This window comes from Ambystoma mexicanum, chromosome 1q, assembly GCF_040938575.1.
Source record: "Ambystoma mexicanum isolate Mex_15411 chromosome 1q, UKY_AmexF1_1, whole genome shotgun sequence".
In the NCBI taxonomy this organism is placed as follows: Eukaryota; Metazoa; Chordata; class Amphibia; order Caudata; family Ambystomatidae; genus Ambystoma; species Ambystoma mexicanum.
Genome location: NC_090922.1, coordinates 1112275155 through 1112296913, shown reverse-complemented (window position 1 = coordinate 1112296913; position 21759 = coordinate 1112275155). Strand labels below are relative to the sequence as shown.

Below are 21759 nucleotides of genomic sequence, written 5' to 3'. Positions count from 1 at the left end.
GTGTAGTGGCAGCCATTTGGTCAGGCTGCTCGTTCACCCTCTGGGTTTGGGAAGGATTGCCAGGTCCTCTCCCCAGTTTATCCTGCAGTCTCTTCACAGTACAGACCCTGGTTTTCCTCCCATTGACCTGGGGTCCATCTGGGGTTGGCAGATTGGGTATTGAATGTCTTTCGTTCAGGAAGGGAAAATTCTTGGGCATTCTCACTCCAGTCAGGAATCAATTTCTCTGGTCCCAGTCCAGGTTTTCCTTGTTGCGAGAAGGGCATTCTGTGAATTACATTTCTCAAAAATATGAACCTGGCCTGAAAAGAGATTTGGCCTTGTGGTGGGGAGAGTGGTACCGATGTCCTTACATATATTGAAGTACTCTGGGGATTCGGACTTGAGTTCCTCTGACCTCCCTCACACCACCCCTGTGGTAGGACCGGCTCTGGCTGTACTGTGGCAGGTTGCCTAGCCCAGGTTGAGAGTGGTCCCTGCACCCCTCCAAAAGGGCTATATCGATGACCTTGTCACAGTACGTATCAGTTTAGGGGCAATGCAGTTTAGTTTTTATTGAAAATGTCAGCATGCAATGCTAATGGCCTCAGTTCACAGTTAGCTCTATTCACCACAAGGGGTCTCTATGTAAACATTCCTTTAACAGAGTGTTTCAACTAGCAATGGTTTCTCTGGATACCGATGTTCCTTTTCATTCGCACCTTCTTAATAACATGACACTTCAAATTGAAACAGTTTTTCCTTATTTAAACGTTCATTCTTCCCAGAAAGATCATCCAGCCTTAATAGGACGGCATTTAAACTTGCAACAGTATTGCCTTAGGTAAATGTTCCTGTCTCTCAAAGGTATCTTCATCAACTTAACATCAAGCCATTTCAAGTTGTAATATTCTGTAGTTATCTCCATATTATTTTAACTTTGTCTTTCATCTCCCATGTCCTCATAGCTTCAGTCGCTGCAGTACCTCTGGGCATACTATATGTACTGGTGCTACTCTCACTTCCATGCACCAGATTTCCACCTTCTTTCAATACCAGCATTGAGGCAGGTGGGTTTCCTGTTATTTCCCTTACTAGGGTTTTACCTCTTACCAGCTTCTCTTCTGATCTTTTCAGTGGTCTTCCCAAACTTCATGTCGGCTGCGCCTCTCTGCCGCCCATCAATTCCAATTAAGGTTTCTTTTGGCGGTTTTTACCTGGTTCCTCCTACTTGCCTCCTGTGTCTTGGCGTTTGATAGCGAGCAAGCTCTTGGTCCAGGCTCACACCGGAGCTGCCCTTTGTCCTTACTGCTTCCTGAGGTTTCTTTCATGGATACAGACTGTTCATCCCAGTTCTCTTGCAATATTCTATTTTTGGTCCCACTTCTAGTCAGGTCTCCTGGTCTTTCAAGACTCAGTCTCATGTGGATTCTGTTCAGTGAAGTGGCCCTGCTCACAACACCATCATAGGAAAGACGGAGGAAGTATGCATTCCATGTGCCAATGGGACATTTCCACCACCATAATGAACCACAGCATTGGATATGCATCATGTAGTTTGTGATAAAGGTAGTAATGGACGTGACAGAGGGACAGAGCTGGGAACAACAGGACTGGCTTTAAATAGTAACCTATTCCTTAGACACAACGTGGGTGGATATTGTACCTTCCAGGGAAATGAGCAATGCTTTACAACCATCTCACTGTGACCCATTCACCCTACATACTTCCTTCTCTGTCAGCCAGATCCTAACTAAAGGTGTGAAAACTGGTGCAAAAAGCAGGAAAGAGTGGGTTGATCAAGCTCTTCCACTTTATGCCAAACGGCTCTCAGGTCGAAGACTGACCTGAACTGCAACCCCATAGAGTGGTGCAGAGTCACTGCATGTTCAGAGACTGTAGATTCAATGCAGAGCAGCGCTCAAGGATCTCCTGCATGATTCAAGCAGCGACAACTCAAGTTTCTAAATATTGTTCAGGATTTTTGTGCGTGTACTTTGGCTGCTGTAAGGGGCTTGTAGAGACTGACGAGTATCCAGTGGTGTGCACTGCAAACCCATTTTGTAAAAGGCAACACAAGTTTTAGCTGTGCATGTGCTTCTATAACAAGAAAAATGTATTTGTATAGTTTAATGAATGACCAGAGTCCTTCACAAAAGTGCAATCTGTTTATTAATTTAACATAGGGGTGAGATCGCAATTTGAATCCTGCTTTACAAAATTCTTTGCAGTCTCCGGCCACACAGCCTGTTCTCATATGGCGCATTGACAATTTACAGAGAGGCTGTTCTGTGCTTTGATCCACGCACAACTGTCCTCAGATGTAATGCATTGTTCGTTTCCATGCATCTGCCACATTTGAGTGACATGCCACAGATACAACTGAAGAGATCAGCTCAGGCACAATTACTGGACAAGAAATCCTGAAACTTAGAATGACCAAAGTGGCTTCAAACCACAAATTATGGTGAAAGGGGTTTAGACGATGCATTGGGTAACTATGAAGATTTTCAATAACAGGCTTGCATCCTGGAGCGTCAGATACCTTTCAAGGTGCTTTCCTGTAAACTCCAATCACAAAAATAAAAGAATAAAAACGAGGGGTCCAACCCTTCAGCAGTATTAGTATTAAGCACCTGTTAAATCAAGCCCCGACTCGCAGACTAATAACCCAGAAGCAGCGCTGCCAAAGAATTGGTTTGAACAGTCGCTAGTAGGGCGAAAGCTGCTATATGATCAACAAACAAAAAATGTACATCTTTTTAGGTGAAGTGAAATTCAAAACATTCCAGTTTAAAGATTGAAGATGTATTTTGTGGTTGTGGCCAGATACCACCGATACCAAACGAGAACTGGTTAAAGGCAAGGCAAATACAAAGCAATGAAAAGTACAAATGAAACAAATGGTAATTTCTTTTGTGTGGCTAGCATGATTTAAAAGACACTTTGCCACCTATAAATGACTAAGAGCGGAAATGCTAAAACACAGTAATACCCATTTATTAAAAGAAAGTCAAGACATTAGCAAAAAGAGGAGCAAAGCCTTGAAATGAGCATTACCTTTGGTTTCTTGCCAAAAAGCCATAGCTTCCCCTTCGCTTTTCCAACCGTGTTTTTTGAATCTATTCGTACTACATCCGGCTTTGGAGTGCTGATGGTACCGTCTGATACAGCCCTGTAGATATGTTGGCTATAGTCTTCAAATGGAAAATCGCCAGGTGGGTCGAAACCAGACTTGAACGTCTCAATCACTATTTGTGAGTCCTGGTTCATTTAAAAGAACAAAATAAAACCATGATTAGTTCTAATTAAATAGAAAAACAAAACACAATCTGAGTAGGATTAGAGGTGGAGTAGTTAGCCAGAACCAGTCCTATTTTGATTTATTTTCATTATGTGACACCATTTTGCAATTGTACAATTTTCATGTTGAAATGCCACAGGAAAAAAGAAAAAGTATAACTGATATGAACACACAAAGGTTGGATAAGGTGGCTGGGGGGGGGGGTGAGGGGGGGGTCTTTCAGGTCCAGACATGGAAGCCTATACATGGACCTCTGCAATGCAGTGGGTGCGTTTATGGTAGGAGCATGTAGTGCTTCCCTCCCCCTTGCACTAGACTGGAAAAGGCAAAGGCCACTAGCAAGAAAATGGCTGCTCCAGAGAGTGAATCCCTAGCACTAGGGAGAAAGCGTGTACACTCCAAATAGTCACATAACCTTTGATGAAGTGTTGGAAGGTAATCAAGCTCTGAGAAATGGGAATGCGCAGAAGCCAAGGTGGGCTGCACCAAGACCAAGTCTATATCTCATGGATGTATGTTGCTTGTGGTGATCCAGAAAATGTGCAAAATCCCAATGTCAACATATTGGGCATAGTAACGCATTTGACCATCAATGAAGCACAGCTCACTGCATTAGAAAGGCAGCACGGTTTCCTAGAACGGCAACATAGTGGGGACTAAGACTGCCTGCGATCCAGCACATGCTGCCCTAAAAAGGATAGAGATCTGGGAAATCCCTGTAATCAAATGGCATTGGCCAAATGTAGCAAAGGCAATAGAACACTCACAGCAGAAATGTCAAAGAGCAATGCAGTAAAAATCAGCATTAAGCATTGCATTGCGTCTGTACGCAAGCAAAATGAGGACTGTCGGCAGAGTTCACATCGTCAAAGTTTACCTGTGTCTAGGAATCTTATTTTCAAAAGTCCTAGAACCAAAGTTTAAGATAGCTGAAGCTCCAGGCTACTGGGTTATTCCAGCAAAAAAATACTCCCCTCAAAAAATACCTGCAAACCCATTCACTTAGCGTTTGGACTTTTCAATAAACAAATCCATCTCCCGTAAAACCTATAACAGCATGTCAAAATACTTCATGAGTTTATTTTGAATCGTAAAGTCATGGAAAAGGGATCAAGGTGGCCAGCCAATTTTGTTACAAGACCTGTTCACAGTAGCACAGTGGTGAATTGGATCACGTGAACAATCTGATCAAAACATTGTCAGTTTCCAGGTTGGACCTTTTCAGCCTTTGAGAAAGTAACAATGTTGGATTGGCGTAGTTCTGCAATATCAAACAACCATTTCAAACTGGGAACAAATGTTCATGCCTAGATTATGCTCACTGTGGGCATTGTGGTTGGGGAAATATTAACCTAAATATTTCGAAAAAAAAAGTTCAGCGAAATGCAACTCATGGAATCCCCAACACCCAAACCTTGTTATAATGAAAGTAATGCGTGCTAGGAACTCACCAATACTCACCATAGTATGGTAAAGAGACGCTAAATTGATACTAAATTCAAGGAGCTACTTTTGACTTCCCATGCCAGCATGTGCCCTACAAACCAAATACTTGCACCAATTGTCTGGAATTGTGCAAAAAAACAGGCAGGTGTTTATGGGTTTGCGGGAGGGGGACGCAGGGGCCTTCTGGTGCAACTTTTGTCCCAGGTGATGTCATGGCAAATGTGGGAAGGCAGCGCAATGACACTACTGTGGTTCAAAAGATGTTTTTTATGAATGGTTTCCCACAAAGGGATTGGACTAAATGCTGATAGAAACTAGGGGAGTAGCTAGAAAAAATGAAAACGTTGCTACAACAATACAGGTCAGGCATGGGGTAACAAAGAGTGGGGGCTTGCTCCAGTTGTCAGAGTTATCATTAAGAGTTCTGGTCGCCCCCCACCCCCCGGCACACCCAAGTCTCCAAAGCAAAAGTTCAAAGATGCAGCCAACAGAAAGCTCAAATCCAAATCTTAAGGGGCCCCTACCCTGCTGGCTACCCCCAAACTAGAGCGCAATATTCCAAGGAATGGCCAAAGAGTTCACAAATCCTACTCTCAAAAGGCCAGCCCTAGTCTAACAAAAACAGAAAAGTTCCCCGGCAGGATTTTTCGAGGGTTACCCACAGTGTGAACCCTTCCTGGGTCTTCTTGCTTTCACAATACATCAAGACCTATGGCAGGTTTGAGGTTGCACAGGTTTCCGTCGCAGATTCAAAACCAGCCTTTCATCAACCCCTTCAGGCCCCATTTCTTGGGTTTTCTCTGCATTCACTTAGTTAAGTCTCCCCACAATTCGCTTGGTTAGGTCTCCTCAGGACCAGGTTCTTTGCATTCACTTGATTGGGCCACTCTATTACCTAGTCCTTAGGACAACTTGTTAGTACCCTCTTCTGTAACGGGACAGACAAACTACATGACATCGCTTTGCACGGAGGTCTGCACAAATCAATCATTATGGTCATCTCGGGAATGCCTTGCATACTTTACTTTTGAAGTGGAAAGAAGCTGCCCAAATGAAAGAAATGCTATTCAAAAACAGTTACATCACATTAATACTTTGAGTCAACTCCGCTTTCCTCTACAGAACTACATTTCTCACCTATCTTCAAGACTACAAACCCACAGAATGTGTGAGGCATCTTGATGCACCTGCTGAAGAGATGTGTGCAATTTATGGGTCACAAGTTGGTATACTGAATGTGCCAGCAATGCTACTGAGGCTGAGACAATGAGTAACTGAGTTGGCAAACAGTGTTCCCTAGTGGACCTACAGCCTAGAGGAGCTTTCTCCTGTTCCCTAGTACCCACAAATGTGGGAGCAGCAGGTGGCACCCACTAGTTTTAAATGAAGGTTGAGGGGGAAGTAGAACTAAAGCAATGCGTAGAAGGTAGCAAGCTCCTGTGTCAAGGAAACGATCCCCATGTCTAAAATGAGTTTGTCCGCCACTAACAAACAGTAGCAGATTGTGATTGCCATGGCCAAGCTGGTGGGCTGCATATACAGTCAAGACCCAGGTGAGCCCCCCTGACAACCAAAGATTGCAATACTTAATTTCACTTTTATATTAGGAAATTACAATGGCCCACAAACGATGGAGCCATGATCAAGTTATAGGACAATGCAGCATGTAATGTGCACTATATAAACGAGAAATATTATACATGGGGCAAACACTGGAGTTCATTAAACAATGTATTAATGAGGCTTTTTATGTAGTTTATACTTCGTGGAATCATTTTTAGGTGACCACTGTTAGCAGCCAAAGAAAATAAGAGGTATTTCCTACAGAAGAACAAGTTACTTTCTTACCTGGTAACGTTCTTTCGATGGGATGGTCCGACGACGTAGTCCATATCTATGACAGGTAATCACCACAGCTGTGCTGCTTCGGAAACTTTTTTCGGCGTCTGCGTCCTGAGTCGATGACGTCGATGCGCCATCGTCGAGGACCTCCTCAGACGTCCGACGTCATCCGATGTGATAAGTAGGACGCATGACACCTGTAGCCTCAGTTGTAGTTTTTTGCCCCAGAACGTGTGACATTAGTCCACTGCCAGTCAGACCCAAAGCCTTGCGGAACGTAAGCTGCAATCGCAAAAGAAATTCTGCAGCGGGGAAGGCAGGGAGGGAGCGATATGGAATACGTCGTCGGACCATTCCATCGAAAGAACGTTACCAGGTAAGAAAGTAACTTGTTCTTCGAGGGGATTGGGTCCTCCGACGTATTCCATATCTATGACAGACTCCCAAAGCAGTACCAGAGCAAGGAGGAGGGAAAGAATTTAGAATCAAAAATTTAGAATTGCCAATCAAATAGCAGAGCAAAGAACCGCCTTGCCAAAGGCCAGATCCTGTCCTCGGATGGAATCAAGGGAATAGCGGCGTACAAATGTATGTACTGAAGCCCAGGTGGCTGCATCACAGATGTTGCAAATAGGAACACGCCTCTGCAGGGCAGTAGATGCAGCCATACCCCTGGTAGAATGGGCCCGCAAGCCAGCCGGTGGGTCCTTACCCGCCAAGCGGTAACACTCCGAGATGGCCAAAATAATCCAGCGAGACAGTCTGTTTCGTCACAGCTTGTCCCAAACGCTTTCCTGCGTAACCAATAAAGAGTTGACCATCCACATACGTGAAACATAAAAGCTTAAAGCTCTCCTAGGCTCAAGCCTATGGAGCCTCTCCTCTTCCTTACCAGGAAGCGGAGGAGGATAGAACGCCGGAAGAACAACCTTCTGGCTCAAATGAAATTCCGAAACCACCTTCGGAAGAAAAGAAGGACGAACTCTAAGGACAACCCTGTCCTTGTGAAATACAGTGAAGGGTGGCTTAACTGAAAGTGCCTGTAACTCACTCATTCTGCAAGCGGAAGTAACCGCAACTAAAAACACAGTTTTCAGAGTTAACAGCCTCAAAGGGCAAGAATGTAAAGGCTCAAACGGAGCACCCATAAGAAACTTAAGAACAAGGTTTAAATCCCAAGCGGGCACCAGGAAAGGTGACGGAGGGAACACAATAGTGAGCCCTTTCAGAAACTGTGAAATTAAAGGAATTTTAAAGTAGGAACACTCTTCAAACAAGCGCTTAAAGATGGACAGCGCCGCAAGGTAACCTTTAATGGTACCCACTTGCAAGCCCCTGTGGGCCAAAGAAAGTAAAAAGGACAGAACCATGGGGATGTCACATGCAAAAGGATCCACATTCTGAACTCTGCACCAGTCGCAGAATTTACGCCAACGGTACAGAGACTTTGTTGCTGGCCGTCGGGCCGAGAGCAACACCTCCATCACGTCTTCAGGGAGGTCCCAATCCTTATACCTCAACCTTTCAGAAGCCAAGCGTGAAGGTTGAGGGATCTGACCTCTGGATGGAGAACCTGACCCCCCCCTCCCGTGAGAGCAGATCGTCTCAGTAGGAAAGACGACGTGGAGGACAGATGGACAAGTCGAGAAGGTCCGGGTACCACGTCCTCCGAGCCCACGCCGGAATAATGAGGATCATCCGGGAACCGAACTTCCGTAACCTCCGCAGCACTTCCGGGATGACGGGGACTGGAGGAGACGCGTACAGCAGTGGGAATGACCACTCCACCACAAACGCGTCTCCTAAGGCTCCTTTTGGAGGAAATTCCCGCAAGCAGAACCTCTCGCACTTCCGGTTGACACTGGAGGCGAAGAGATCCACTTGAGGGGTCCCCCAAAGGGCAAAGATCTCCAGGAGAATCTCCTGAGCCAACTCCCACTCGAGAGAGATCGTGCTCTGCCTGCTCAGAGAGTCCGCCGTCACGTTTTCGTCTCCGGCCAGATGAACTGCCGAGATCGAAACTTCCTGCTGGATGGCCCAGAACTCGAGCTGCATCGCCTCCCTGCACAGAGGAAGTGACCCTGCCCCCCCCTTTTTGTTGAGGTAGTGCATGGCCACTGTGTTGTCCGTCAGGATCAGGACATTCTTTCCTCGCACAGTCGGCAGAAAAGCCTTCAGGGCTAGCCTGACGGCCCTCAGCTCCAACAGATTGATATGGAGTCTGGACTCCGACGGAGACCAACGACCGCTGACTATCAGCTCGTTGGCATGAGCTCCCCATCCCGTGAGGGATGCATCCGTCACGATCGTCACCTCCGGCCAGGGAAGCCAAAACGGAGCCCCCCTTCATCAAGTTGCCTTCGACGACCCACCACAGAAGGTCCTGGGCGACCGAGGGTCCGACATCCTGCCGGAAGACTGCGACCATTGCATCTTGAGTGCCCACTGCAAAGATCTCATCCGCAGGCGAGCCTCTGGCACCAGAAGAATGCAGGATGCCATGAGGCCGAGCAACCTCAAGAACTCGAACGCTGGGAGCGTCTGGGCATGCTGAAACTTGTGCACCATCTGCTGAATGTGAAGAGCCCTCACCAGGGGAGGAAAACACTGCCCCAGGGAAGTGTCGAGCACTGCTTCGATGTACTGGAGCTGCTGCGTTGGCGTCAAATGGGACTTCTTTAAATTGAGGGAGAAGCCCAGCCTATGAAGGGAGTGGCAGGTGACGGACAGATGATCGAGGACCTGCTCGGGAGAGCTCCCCCTGATCAACCAATCGTCCAGGTAGGGGTAGATGTGAATCCCCCCTTGCCTGAGATGTGCTGCCACCACCACCATGAGCTTGGTGAAAACCCTCGGGGCGGAGGTCAATCCGAACGGCAGGACCCGAAACTGAAAGTGCGAGTCACCAACCGCGAACCTCAGGTACTTCTTGTGCTTGGGATGGATCGGCACATGGAAGTAAGCATCCTTGAGGTCGAGAGACACTAACCAGTCCTGAAGCTGAAGGGCCCGGAGGACTTGAGAGAGAGTAACCATCTTGAACTTGTCCTTCCTGAGGAGTTTGTTCAACCCGCGCAAGTCCATGATGGGTCTCAATCCCCAGTCTTTCTTCGAAATCAAAAAATAAGGGGAATACCATCCCTTGTTCCTCTCCGCTACAGGCACCAGTTCTATGGCGCCTTTCTCCAGCAGGGCTTGAATTTCCTGCGCAAGGAGTGGATCCGGACTCTTCAAAGAGAGGTTCCCTGGTGGATTGTCGTGAGGCCTCTGCCGAAAGGGAAGAAAGTAGCCGTGGGTTATGATCTCCAGAACCCACACATCTGAAGTAATGGCACGCCACTCTACAAGATGCTGCGCCAGCCTACCCCCAACCGGCGAACCATGGGACCTGGCCTCATGACTGTGGTAGCGGCTGGGGCTTTGCCTGAGGGCAAAGAGGCAACTGCCCGAGCGGCCTTGGAACCACGGGTACCCTGTCGTCCACCTCTGGTACCCCTGCGTTGGCCTCTGACTGCTAGCTCCTCTCGCTTCACTGAAGGACGAGTAATAGCGAAAGGAACCACCCCTCCATTGCTGTCCCCTAGGACGAAAAGGCAGAGGTTGGGGAACTGCAGCGCCCAACGACTTTGCTGCAGCTTTGGAGGTCTGCAACCTCTCAAGGCTCTCGTCAGCCTTGCTGCCAAAAAGGTGTTCACCGTCAAAGGGCATGTTGAGGAGCCGGGACTGCACATCAGGAGCAAACCCCGAATTCCGCAACCATGCAAACCTGCGTATCATGGTGCTCGCCGCCATGGACCTGCTGACGCATTCAGCCATGTCCAAACCCGACTGAACGGACTCACACATGGCATCCTTACCACCCTAGACCAAAGCAAGGAAACCATCCCGTTCGTCCCCTTCGGGAATATGTTCAGCTGCTAACGCAACACAGTTCCACAGAGTGTGTGTGAAACGAGACAAACTCTCCGGAGTGGGGTGCCTGGTCAAGTAGCAGGGGTCGCTACTGGCTGGACGGTATTTTCGCGACAAGGACCTGCCTACCGCCGGGAGACTCTCCGGAGCAGTCCAAGCCGCCGCCACCCTTCTCTGTAGAGCCATATGAAACGGCAGTACCGGGTCAGTTGGGGGACCAACATCAAGGATGTCCGTGAGATCATCCTGCACAAACTCCCCTGGGGGAGCAGACCATCCCAAGTACTCGGAGACCCTATCCATAAGGCGCCGGTACGAGGAATCGGCATGAGAGCCAGGCTCAGGCCTTCAAAACTCCACCTCCGGAGAGGTGTCCAGTCCACTAGCATCATGCAGTGACTGCCTCAAATCGTCAAATTGACTATGGCCCGAGAAAATCTCATCTGGAACCTGACTAGGAACCAGGCCATCAGAATCCTCATCAACCTTCGAAATATATTCCAGGTGGTGAAAAGAAGGCACCCGAGAGTGCTTGCTCTTAACCAGAGCCTTTCTAGGGGGTTCCCCCGTGCCACGGGGTACCTCCGACACCCCGGCCTCGAAAGGCGTCGAGTGAATCGGCGCCGGCGTCGAGAGAACAGGCATCGGCGCCGAGAGGACCGGCGTCGAGTAAATCGGCGTCGACGTCGGATGCAGCGCCGCCAGCATCGACGGCGTCGACAGTCCTCGAAGCCGGAGCTCCGAGCGTGTCCTTCGACGACCTGAGCGTCGACGGCTTCAACGACTTCCTCGGAGCCGGAGTCTCGAGAAAGCCTGTCGACGCCCTCGACGCCTCAGGCGTCGATGTCTTCCTCGAAGACATCACTGGTGCACACGGTCTCGAACGCGTCGAGGACCGGGACCTGGAACGGGTACGTCGAGAACGAGTCCCCTTGTCCGAACGGGACCTCTCCCGTGACTCGTGCCGACCACTCTTGCGAGCGGTGTCTCTTGACTTCTCACGGCCGACCCCACTCGGGGGCGCGGATGGCTTAGTACCCTGCGACTCGAGAATCGCCAGCATTTTCTTCCCAAAGGAAGCCCATTCCTCCGGCGTCGCACGGCTGGTGGGGTAAGCGACGTGCCGGGCAGAGTCCTCAGAAGAGGACCTGGAAGACGACTGCTGTCGGCGCTTCCGAGAATGCCTCGAAGAGGCCGAGGAGTGGCGAGACCGACTCCTAGAAGGAGACCCACAAGACTTCCGACGACGACGCGGAGAGTCGCCTCTCGAATCATCCGTCGAAAGCCCCGCAGACTTCGACTTCCGGAGCTTGGACACCCGACCTACCGACAACTTCTTCTTACCTTCCCGTAAGGCTTTGGACGTGAGCGACTGGCAGTTGATACAGTCATCCGTGTCGTGGGCCTCCCCGAGGCACCAGAGGCAGGCGTCGTACGAGTCCGTCACCGACATCTTGGACCCACACTCCCTGCAGTTCTTGAAGCCCGGACGCGGGGTCGAAGACGAAGTAGAAGACATTTTCTTACAAAGGATTTTCGCACAAAAACGAACAGGTTCGAAGAACCGAGAAGAACAGAACTCCAAAGAGTTGAGGCGTAACCGAGATTCACGAAGCAACACGTTCACGGAAAAAACGGAACTGAGGCTACGGGCGTCGTGCGTCCTACTTATCACTTCGGATGACGTCGGAAGAGGTCCTCGACGACGGCGCATCGACGTCATCGTCGCAGGACGCAGACGCCGAAAAAAGTTGCCGAAGCAGCACAGCTGTAGTGATTACCTGTTATAGATATGGAATACATCGGAGGACCCAATCCCCTCGAATCACAATCTACCAGGGAGGCTTAACAATAAAACCCAGGTTTGGGGTTTTAACAGTTTGCTAATGTATGCATGTCACCATATTTTCCTGCTGCATCTATAGCGGTCCTGGGTAAGGGATGGATGCTTGACAAGTTCTGGTTTTTCAGCTCACACCATTCTGTAGTCTCGTCCAGCATTTGCAGTTTTATTTTGCCAGCGCAAAACACAGGACTACACATACCATAATGCAATCAGATGGGAACTTAAAAACCAGGCCTTCAAACAGGTTACATAGGTCACCTTGGAATTACTTCAATATGCACGTGTGACATCACCATCATCTGCTCTTAGAATTTCAATCAACAACGCGTCTTATTGTTACCACCTCACTTACCTGTCGGAGGGGGCGCGCCTATGGGTCCCGACGCGCCCCATCCTGGCGCTGTTATCCCAGATACCGGCTGGGGGGGACCGCGGTCATCCGCGGCACTCGCCGCTTCCGGGGTTTCTGTGTCCCGGGGTCTGCGCATGCGCGGAAGGCCGCGTCTCGGTCTTCGCGCATGCGCAGTCCTCGAGACGCTTGGGAAGCCACAAGCTTGCTTCCCAAGCCTCGTTTCGGGCCCGGCAGCACTCGGGGATAGCACGGCTTGCGTTCCAAGCCTCCCGAGTGCTGCCGGTCCTATTTAAGGAGCGAGATCCCGAAACTCGCCGCGTCTCAACGCGGTTTGTCTTTCGGATCGTGTTTTCGCTCCTGTAGCCTCCTGCTACTCCAGTTTCCTGTTGATCCCTGCTCCAGCCTTGCTCTTCAGCCTGCCCTACAGCCTTGCCTGCTCCAGCCTAGCCCTCAGCCTTGCCTGCTTCAGCCTGCCCTACAGCCTTGCCTGCTCCAGCCTAACCCTTCAGCCTTGCCTGCTTCAGCTTGCCCTTTAGCCTTGCCTGCTTCTGCTAGTCCTTCATCCTTACCACCTACAGCCTTGCTCCTCGGCCTTGTCTTTCACGACCTACCTGCCTCTCTCTTCCTGCATTCCAGCTGCTTCCAGTTGCGAACTCTCTACTCTGCTCTACTATTGGGTTCCCAGTTGTTTTCCTGGAATCTGGCCTTATATATTTTGCGGACATTCACTTCACTCATCAGCCTACCTTTGTGTTCCTCTCTGAAGAAAACCACAGCATACAGTCCGCAACACAACCTTGCAGACTGCTCCGGCGCCACAAGAATCAGGAAGGAGCACACTTGTGGCGTTGGGAGCTGGTCCACCCCTAACCCTGTTGACTTCAGGGAAAGGGCTGCACCGGTTTCTCGCGTTACATCATCTACCGAAACCTGTCGGACAGCCTGGCGACCTCACCACGAACAACTACCGGAAGCCCAGGTACTCTGCGTCCTAGAGACGCCATCTTTAACACTTATTGGTATTGACGATGTGAAAATAGGTTACATTTCAAACTGAACATACAATACGATGCATCAACTTTCAGTTTTCGAAAATTGTGACGATTTGAAGGCAATGATACAAAGTACACTTTTATCATGAGGTTCAAATATCCATTACAATAACAAAATGGTCATGGTTAAATAAAGGCATAACAGGAGCTAGGGTTAAGCTCTAAAGTGGGATTTTAGAATAAAACTAAACTAAATGGTGATCCCTTGGTGCCCCCAATAATCACATTATGGTCAAACAAAGGTCCAAATCTATTCTAATATGTACTTGCCCCTCTAGGGACGCCCTACTTCTAATAAAGAAAACTATAAACAGACAAATCTCAAACCTAATTTGTTCACAAATCTAACTTCAAAGCCCACCCCTATTGCAATGCAAAGAATACTTGTGCTTTGGTTCTCTCAGGCTTTATACAAGGCCCTTCCAGGACCTTCTGATCTGGTCCTCCTTCTGGTCTCCTGGATATCCGGTTTCACGACGGGTCCCTCTTCTGGCCCCAGGATTTCAGGGTTCACGACGGGTCCCTCTCCTGGCCCCAGGATTTCAGGGTTCACGACGGGTCCCTCTTCTGGCCCCAGGATTTCAGGGTTCACGACGGGTCCCTCTTCTGGCCCCAGGATTTCAGGGTTCACGACGGTTCCCTCTTCTGGCCCCAGGATTCCAGGGTTCACGACGGGTCCCTATTCTGAGCCCTGGATTCCAGGATTCACGACAGGCCCCTCTAGCTGGCCTCTGGATTGGATTTCAGGTTTCACAATGGGTCCCTCTTCTGGCACCAGGATTTCAGGTTTCACAATGGGTCCCTCTTCTGGCCCTGGATGTCAAGGTTTCAGGACAGCCCTTCCCTCCTATACCAGTGCTTTAATGGGTATTTTCTCCCTGTACCCTGCTTTCAGGCAACTGAAGTTCACGTGGCCTCCTCAACGTAACTCATTCTTCCATAGGGATCAATGAGGGGAAAACCTTTGGCTCCAATTTTCCAATGGCCCCACGAATTTGAGAGTGGCAGTTGTGCCCTTCTGGTCAGCCTTCCTCTTCCCGGGCTCCCGGGGCTTAACAACTGGCCACCTATCCTCCAGCCTCCCCAGGATTGCCCTGCTTTCCACCAGGCAACAGTACTTCGTCTTCCTCTGGCAGCCTCCCATTGTATCAAGAGGGCATTAGCAGGCATAGGTCTGCCTAATCCAGATCAAAGACAAAGTGAGCTGACCCACTCCTCTTATACCCACGAGGCTTTTTCAGTTTCTAAACCTGTTTCTGATACGTTCTCTCAAACCACTGTTTTCCAACTGCAATTGGTTGGCCTTCGTGAAACTTTCAATTCGTCTGAGTGATTAGTCTTATTCTTGATCAAGGCTAATTAGTTTATTGGTTTTATATGCTCACCTCTCAATCCGCAAGATTTCTGAGGCGTCCACAATGCAGCGTTGTTTTGGAAATCCATCGCGGATTCTGAACAGTTACACATTGCTTTGTACAGATCAGCGTGATGGGGTTCGCAGTATCTTTGCTGTAGGGTGAGACGTTTCCCACAGTTTGAGATGGAGTGCAGTCAGAGCCCCACTGATCGTTCCTTTATTCCGGCCCTAGGGACGAGCTGCTCGCTCATTGTGCATTCTGGGGAAAGGAGTTTCCAGGTATGAGACCTCTAAGGGCTGTTTTTGAGGCCAAGTTACTAAGTCTCTGGAGAGCGAGCCGGCGCAATCCCTCATCCATCCTCTGGTCGACCTATCAGGTAGCGGATGCACCATCCCAGTCCCCCACAACTGGCTCCCCCATGTAAAGGGTGGGGAGCGCCTCAGACTGACCACAGGTATCTTTAGAGAAGTCAGAATACCATGTTTTAAACAGAGGCGTAGCCAGGATTATCTAACAAGTGGGGCCCGAATCTAATGTAGTTGGGCCCAACGCAGAGACATTAAGATCTGTAAATGCCCACACAGCGCTGCTGAGTGGCCATTTACAGATATTGGGTGGGCCTTGCCCGCTCAGGCACTACCAATTTCTCTGGTTTTGAACCACAAAAAAAAAAATAAAAAAAATAACACAAAGCCAAGGTCTTTATATATTCTGTTATACACTTGCTATGCTTAAGGTAACTAAACCGATGACCAGCAGCTTCAATCCACGGCTGTAGGGTGCCGTCTCCAGGGAGCAGAGGCGGCAGCTGGAAAACCTCCAGCCCCTGCATAGTTATGTCACCTAGACATTTCAAACGTAATGGGTGATCTAGAATGGACAGAAAGTTGCAGCTTGCATTTCATCTGTGGCACGCTGTGTAATAGTTACCCCTTTCCCAGAGGTAGCTCCTGCTGACTGGGGGGCCCCCAGGAGCTGCATTTGCCGCCTCCTCCTCCTCACTCGATCTTTACTTTCCCCCTACAGATGGATGGATGGTGGCGACCGAAATGACAGTTCTGACATTTCAAAGAGTAATATCTTGATTAATATAGGTCTTTCATTTGGTAAGAATGCAACGCAGAGCAGACGGGGCAATTACTAAATAAGTTCGTGCCACTTACTTTCTCCACATAGTGAGACAGGAGTCAGCTCTTAATATTTACATACAATGGGCCATTTTTTTCCTTTTTAAATCATTAGAACAATCTCAGCAGTCACTGCACTGGTCTCGGCCCATTTATTCCCAGAAATCCTGAAGCGTCTTCAAAACCCGTCAGATAGAGACCGCCTTAATTTAAGAGCAGCTCATGCACTGAAGTTGCTACATTGGCCCCCAGCTGCTCCAACAGACCAATTAAGCATATTATGCCTAATCCATAAAGTGTTTTATGAATGTGGCACCGACATTCTTAGGGCGAAACATCCGACTATACAATTCCTTCTCGTCATCTTAAAATCGGCTTACCAGCTGTTGGTAACAGCAACATTCATCAAATTAGGCACTAGGTTCTCAAATGTATAACTCCCTATCGCTGTCTTCGGAAAACAGAAACTTTCCTCAAATTCAAATGAGGTTTCAAAACGCACCCTTTTCTACATTAGGTAGAGCTGTGTTACTCTCAAGACTCCTGTACCTCGGCCTGTGATGGTTTTCTTCTTAGTGCCAAAATGCCATTTCCAGCAATGCGCGCTTCAGAAAACCCAAACCCCAGAAGACTGGATTCACTTTCCACTCAAGGCACCAGAGACCGACTGACCGTCCCACTTTCATGCTGAGCTCTAGTGTAACATTTCCTAGCAGAGTTTCAGTCCATAGTGGCTGCCGAGTAACCAGCTGTCACTCAGAGTGAATTGCTCACGCCCATGCGGTCAGGCTCAGGGGCTGAATCGGGACCATAGCTCTGGGGACGGTTGGCCCTCTGGGAAGGATGCATTGGAGGAGTAGAGGTGAGCTCTGTTAGGCCCAAGAATCCGGACCCATCAGACCCTTACGGCAGAGACCAGAAACATTGAACAGGGCTGTGTGGCCTGAAACATGAGGGCCTCGTGGACCAGGTGGACAGGAGGTCATTTAAAGAGGACGAGGAACTCTCCGGTGTGTACCCACGAGGCCCCAAACCTCTGTGGACCCACCCAGGAGGCAAACAGGAGGCGCTTAGACTTGAGACCCACCCACTCCAGGAAGGTTGCCCTCCAGATGAAATGTCCACTTCTACCTGACCGACTCTGGCCGGTAAAGGCTGCATCCACACAGAGCTCCTCTGGAAGGTGGAGGGCTCAAAGGAAAACATTGTGAGACAGGGTCTATTCCCAAATTGCTGCAGCCAGAGGTGTCAGGTCGGGGAAATTCAGACTCCTCTGCTTGTTCCCATGAAACATGACCGATATCGCCCGTAAGTACAGGGTTGAGACAGCACTTTGATAATCCATCAGTCCTGTGAGAGATACCTGCCTGTTACACTGTCCAATAATTACCCTGATTTTTTTTTTTTTTTATTGATTTTTTTTTTTTTTTTTTTTAAAGGAGGTTAGAATGTTTAACCCTTTAGTGGAAAAAGCAGCAAGATTTTGGAATGGTTGCCACCAAGAAAGGCCATGACTGATGCATTGGCAGTACCAATGCACTTTCAACAGCCCCTGTGTACTGAAAGATATTCCATGCTGCCAACAGGCCCCAGTAGAGGCGAAAAAAGAGGTGAAGGCGTTAAGCACATTTATAGTGAATGGCATTGATTGGTTTGTCACAATTTCAGGTGTCTGTCACGTGTGTAGCACAAATATATGCACAACATTGTCGAAGGGGGATCATAAACTTTTTTTTTTTTTAAAGAGTGAAAAAGATTAATGGCTAAAACAGGTACGCCACTTCCAAAGGGAGGATCAGAATAGCAAAACGCAATGCAACGTGGAGAAAAAGAGGAAGACTACTGTTGGCAGAAATGTGCAGATCTGAGCTGGCGGGGGGTGAACTATTGAACGCCAGCATCCTCAGTCTAGCGATTGCACACCTGCGTTGCCCAGATGACTGTCTGCACATGCTGCCATGTCTGGTCCACTTGGACAGTGCATGCATCTATGCCCTCCAATTCAAACACGCTGGGCAAAGAGGCGCAACTGCATGGCTTTTCAGCATGAGCAGAGGCAAGACGAAAAGCATGCAATGGCATGGCTGAGAAAGCAAGTTCAAGGGCAGCCACCTTTGCCACAATTGTAATCTCTGCATCCGTGTACTGAGGGGCCATGAGAACCCAGATGATCACACGTGTGGGCAAACATTCACTGATCAGTGTCATGGGCACCAGTAGTGTCATGGCGCTTTCCCAAGGGTTTACAGCAAGACTCAAAGATTCCCCCAGGCGAAAGACCATATCGCACTGCAAGCTTTTCTGAAATCTGGGGTCAACCGATTAAACAAACATGGTCTAAACCAACCAGATTGGCTTTTCAGTGGCATGTGATAAGCATTTACCAGGAACTACAACACAAATGGTAACAGCTGGCCATAAAATGGCAACAGCTGAGAAATGGTGAGATTAGCTGGGCACATGATTGCAGTGCCTAGCAAATGCCTGCACAAAAACCAAAACGGTTGGCTTTATCGTTGGCTTGTATCATACAGGACTACACTGCAAGGAACCAATACAAATCAAGTGCCTGAAGGTGAACTTGGTTAAAACATTTTTATTACACCAGTTGAGCATTTATCCTTGGTGTTAAGCCACTTACCCTCAGACTGCTTAGAAGTAACACTGTGGTGCAATGTTTGATGTCACTAATTTATAGAGCTAGCATAGAGAGATCCCTGAAGGGTTATTCCCCAAGAATAACAAAAGAAATGTCGAATGCGCGTTTAGTACCCATTCGTCGTCGGCATAGACGAAAATCCCGAATCCCACAATGCCGAACAAAGGGAGTGGGTTTTATGGTGGTGTCCGCTGCTCCCCTTGTTCAGCATTGTGTGTTCGCGGGTTGCAGGGGTGTCCCCTTACATGGAAAGCGGGGAAACAATTGAATGCAGTCGACATTTTCGAAAAGCAAAGCTTTCATCTTCGGCATACAAGACTGCATTGTTCTCGGCTTCTTTATTTTACCTTAGAAACCCCAGGAGGATGTGTCTTGGGCGGGAGTGACATATTGTGCGTGTGACCGACCATAGGGAATAATAGCAGATCCATTGGATGTTAATGGGTCGGTAAACAACCCAACAACCACAAGCTGCGTGTCCCTACTCACATTCCATCTCCCACCTAGCTGTATTCCAATGCAATAGTTTCAACTTCCAGGTAGCGCTTATGCACCGCCAAATAGGCAAAACTCACAATCACGATCTTCTGGCCGAGAGATTGAGAACAACAGGCAAATGTTCTCTGCTAGCCATAAATTGGTTTAAATCGTTACTTGGCCCAAGAATGGCCGCTGTTGTGAAGGGTAACTTCAGCTCCCTGAAAACGTTGCTGATTTGTGGCGTCCTGCAGGGATCGTGCTTATCACTTACTTTTTAATATCTTCTAGAAACTCTTATGCGACATGCTCAAAAACATGGGCGTCCACTTTCCAAACTACGCTGATGACACCCAGCTGGTTTTTGAACTGTCAGCCTCTTATGAAAAGGATGCGCAAAGAGTTAATGAAATTTTCAATGCTATACAAAAATAGATGGCAAACAACTCTCTTGTGTTCAATGAGGCAAAAACTGAACTCTTAATTCTTGGTACACCTCAGAAAATAGGAAAGTTAAACCAATAATACAAAAATTTAAGATTAACAACAGCTTCATTGAAGTTTCAGAACATGTTAAGACCGTGGGTATCTTAATGGACTCTCACCTCTTGTACAAAAGTCATGTTTCTCACCTAAAATCATCATGCGCGTTTTATACTAATATTTGGCAAATTCCACTTATCCAAGCAAAACCTAGCGCTTATTGCAGGAGCCAAAATGAACACAAAATTGGATTATTGTAATAGTCTTTTAATGGGCAAGTCTAAAGGCAACATCACAAAATTGCAGACCATACAAAATGGTGCGGTTAGGGACGTTTTTGGATTAAATAGACGGGGAAAAAATCTCAACAGCCAGAAAAAAAAAACTTAACTGGCTACCTGTTCAACAGCGGATACAATTCAAATGCTCAGTTATGATCCATCAGTGTCTGGCTGGCTCTGCCCCAAACTATCTTGCAAAGAGATTAACCAAGGTTACAGTTCGAAGAAATCTTCAATCTAACGGAAAACATAACTTGCAACAACCACGTAAAATCTTGGCAAGAGTAGTTGGCACTACTTTAGTTCATTGGGCTCCTACGATCTGGAATCCTATGCCCTCTTTGATTAAAGATAGTGTCTATCTCACCACATTTAAAAAACAAATCAAGACGCATCTATTTGATGAAGGGTAAACTTAATAGCACTAGTTGCTTCTACCCTGCTTGAGATATCTGTTCTATGTCGTCTGTTTCTTGTGAGCGCCTTGAGGCCCAAGGGAGATTGGGCACAATATAAAAACTATAATAGATAGAAAACTGATGAAACAGACAGTTTGCATTTCTGTAATATGTAATGAATCAGGACCTAAAACTAAAGAGGGTTGTGTGAATAGATGAATAAGGATGCGAATAGAGTTCCCTCTGAGGCATGCCACCAAGGAATGGCAACAACAACTCTGGCTTAAGCAAATGGATCTTTTTATAAGAAAAAAAGATTAAAACCAGTTTGGGGCACAACGAGGGGCAGAAACACTCTCAATATCTTCCACACCATAGTACAATTAACACTAGACCACTTCAAATGCCTTTTGAAGGCACTGCACAATCACTGCTTCAAAGCACGAAGGAGCGAAGAGAGGCGAGGAGCACAGGCAACAGCCCAAACCTCCTTCACTGATGAGCACAACGTTGCATTTCAGGGCCTGTAGAAAAACGTAGTTCTTGATGGAGAAGGTAATCAGAAGCTCGAGGGGAGGTGGAGGATAGGGGGTGAGTGGTGGAGCACTGTGGGAAAAGATTCAGGCTCAAGTAGAGCATTGACACCTGGCCTGTAGTTACTGGGGTATTGCAAATATAAAAAGAATTGCCCAGAGCAGCCAAACCCTAGCACGACTGAGCTAAACTTGAAGCAATCCCAACAGATAAACCCATCAGTGAACACATGCAATGGCGCCTTCTGAAGCATTGAGAACAATGCTGTGCCTCATCCAAAAGGCCTTCTGCGACACGGACCCCCCCCCCCCGGATCCCCTCCAAGAATTACAGAAGCAGTCCCCATTCTACCTCGATGAAGTAACTGTCGGTATAGCAACACATCCCTTCTGACTGGTCAAACAGAATCCAATGAAACATGGTGGAAAGACAATCAGAGTAACGGCACACATTTTGGTACTGGGTGGACCAACCTGAGGTAAACTGAAATATTCCCACCTTCAAGAAAGCTCACAACTAATGTTCTTGAGGAGGCTTTCAACCAACCACGTACACATTGTAGTATCGCCCCCATATACGCACACATTTATCCAGGAAGTGAGCCGATTCACACAAGTACTAGCTGGCAATGCAGAGTCCCCAGCCCATCTGCGTGAAGTAATCCAATCACATAGTAACAGACAATACAGCACTCTGAGGTGGCTGTATG

General features: G+C 48.1%; 1 protein-coding gene across 3 annotated transcripts in view; it reads right to left on the bottom strand.

Moving 5' to 3' along the window:
- Positions 1-21759, bottom strand: part of FNBP1L (formin binding protein 1 like) — a 1167050-nt gene that overhangs the window by 370197 nt on the left and 775094 nt on the right. For all 3 annotated transcript variants that reach the window (XM_069641836.1, XM_069641837.1, XM_069641838.1), the window contains exon 9: positions 3040-3243. In XM_069641836.1, coding sequence (XP_069497937.1) covers positions 3040-3243 — 204 coding nt within the window. The remainder of the gene's footprint in view (positions 1-3039; positions 3244-21759) is intronic.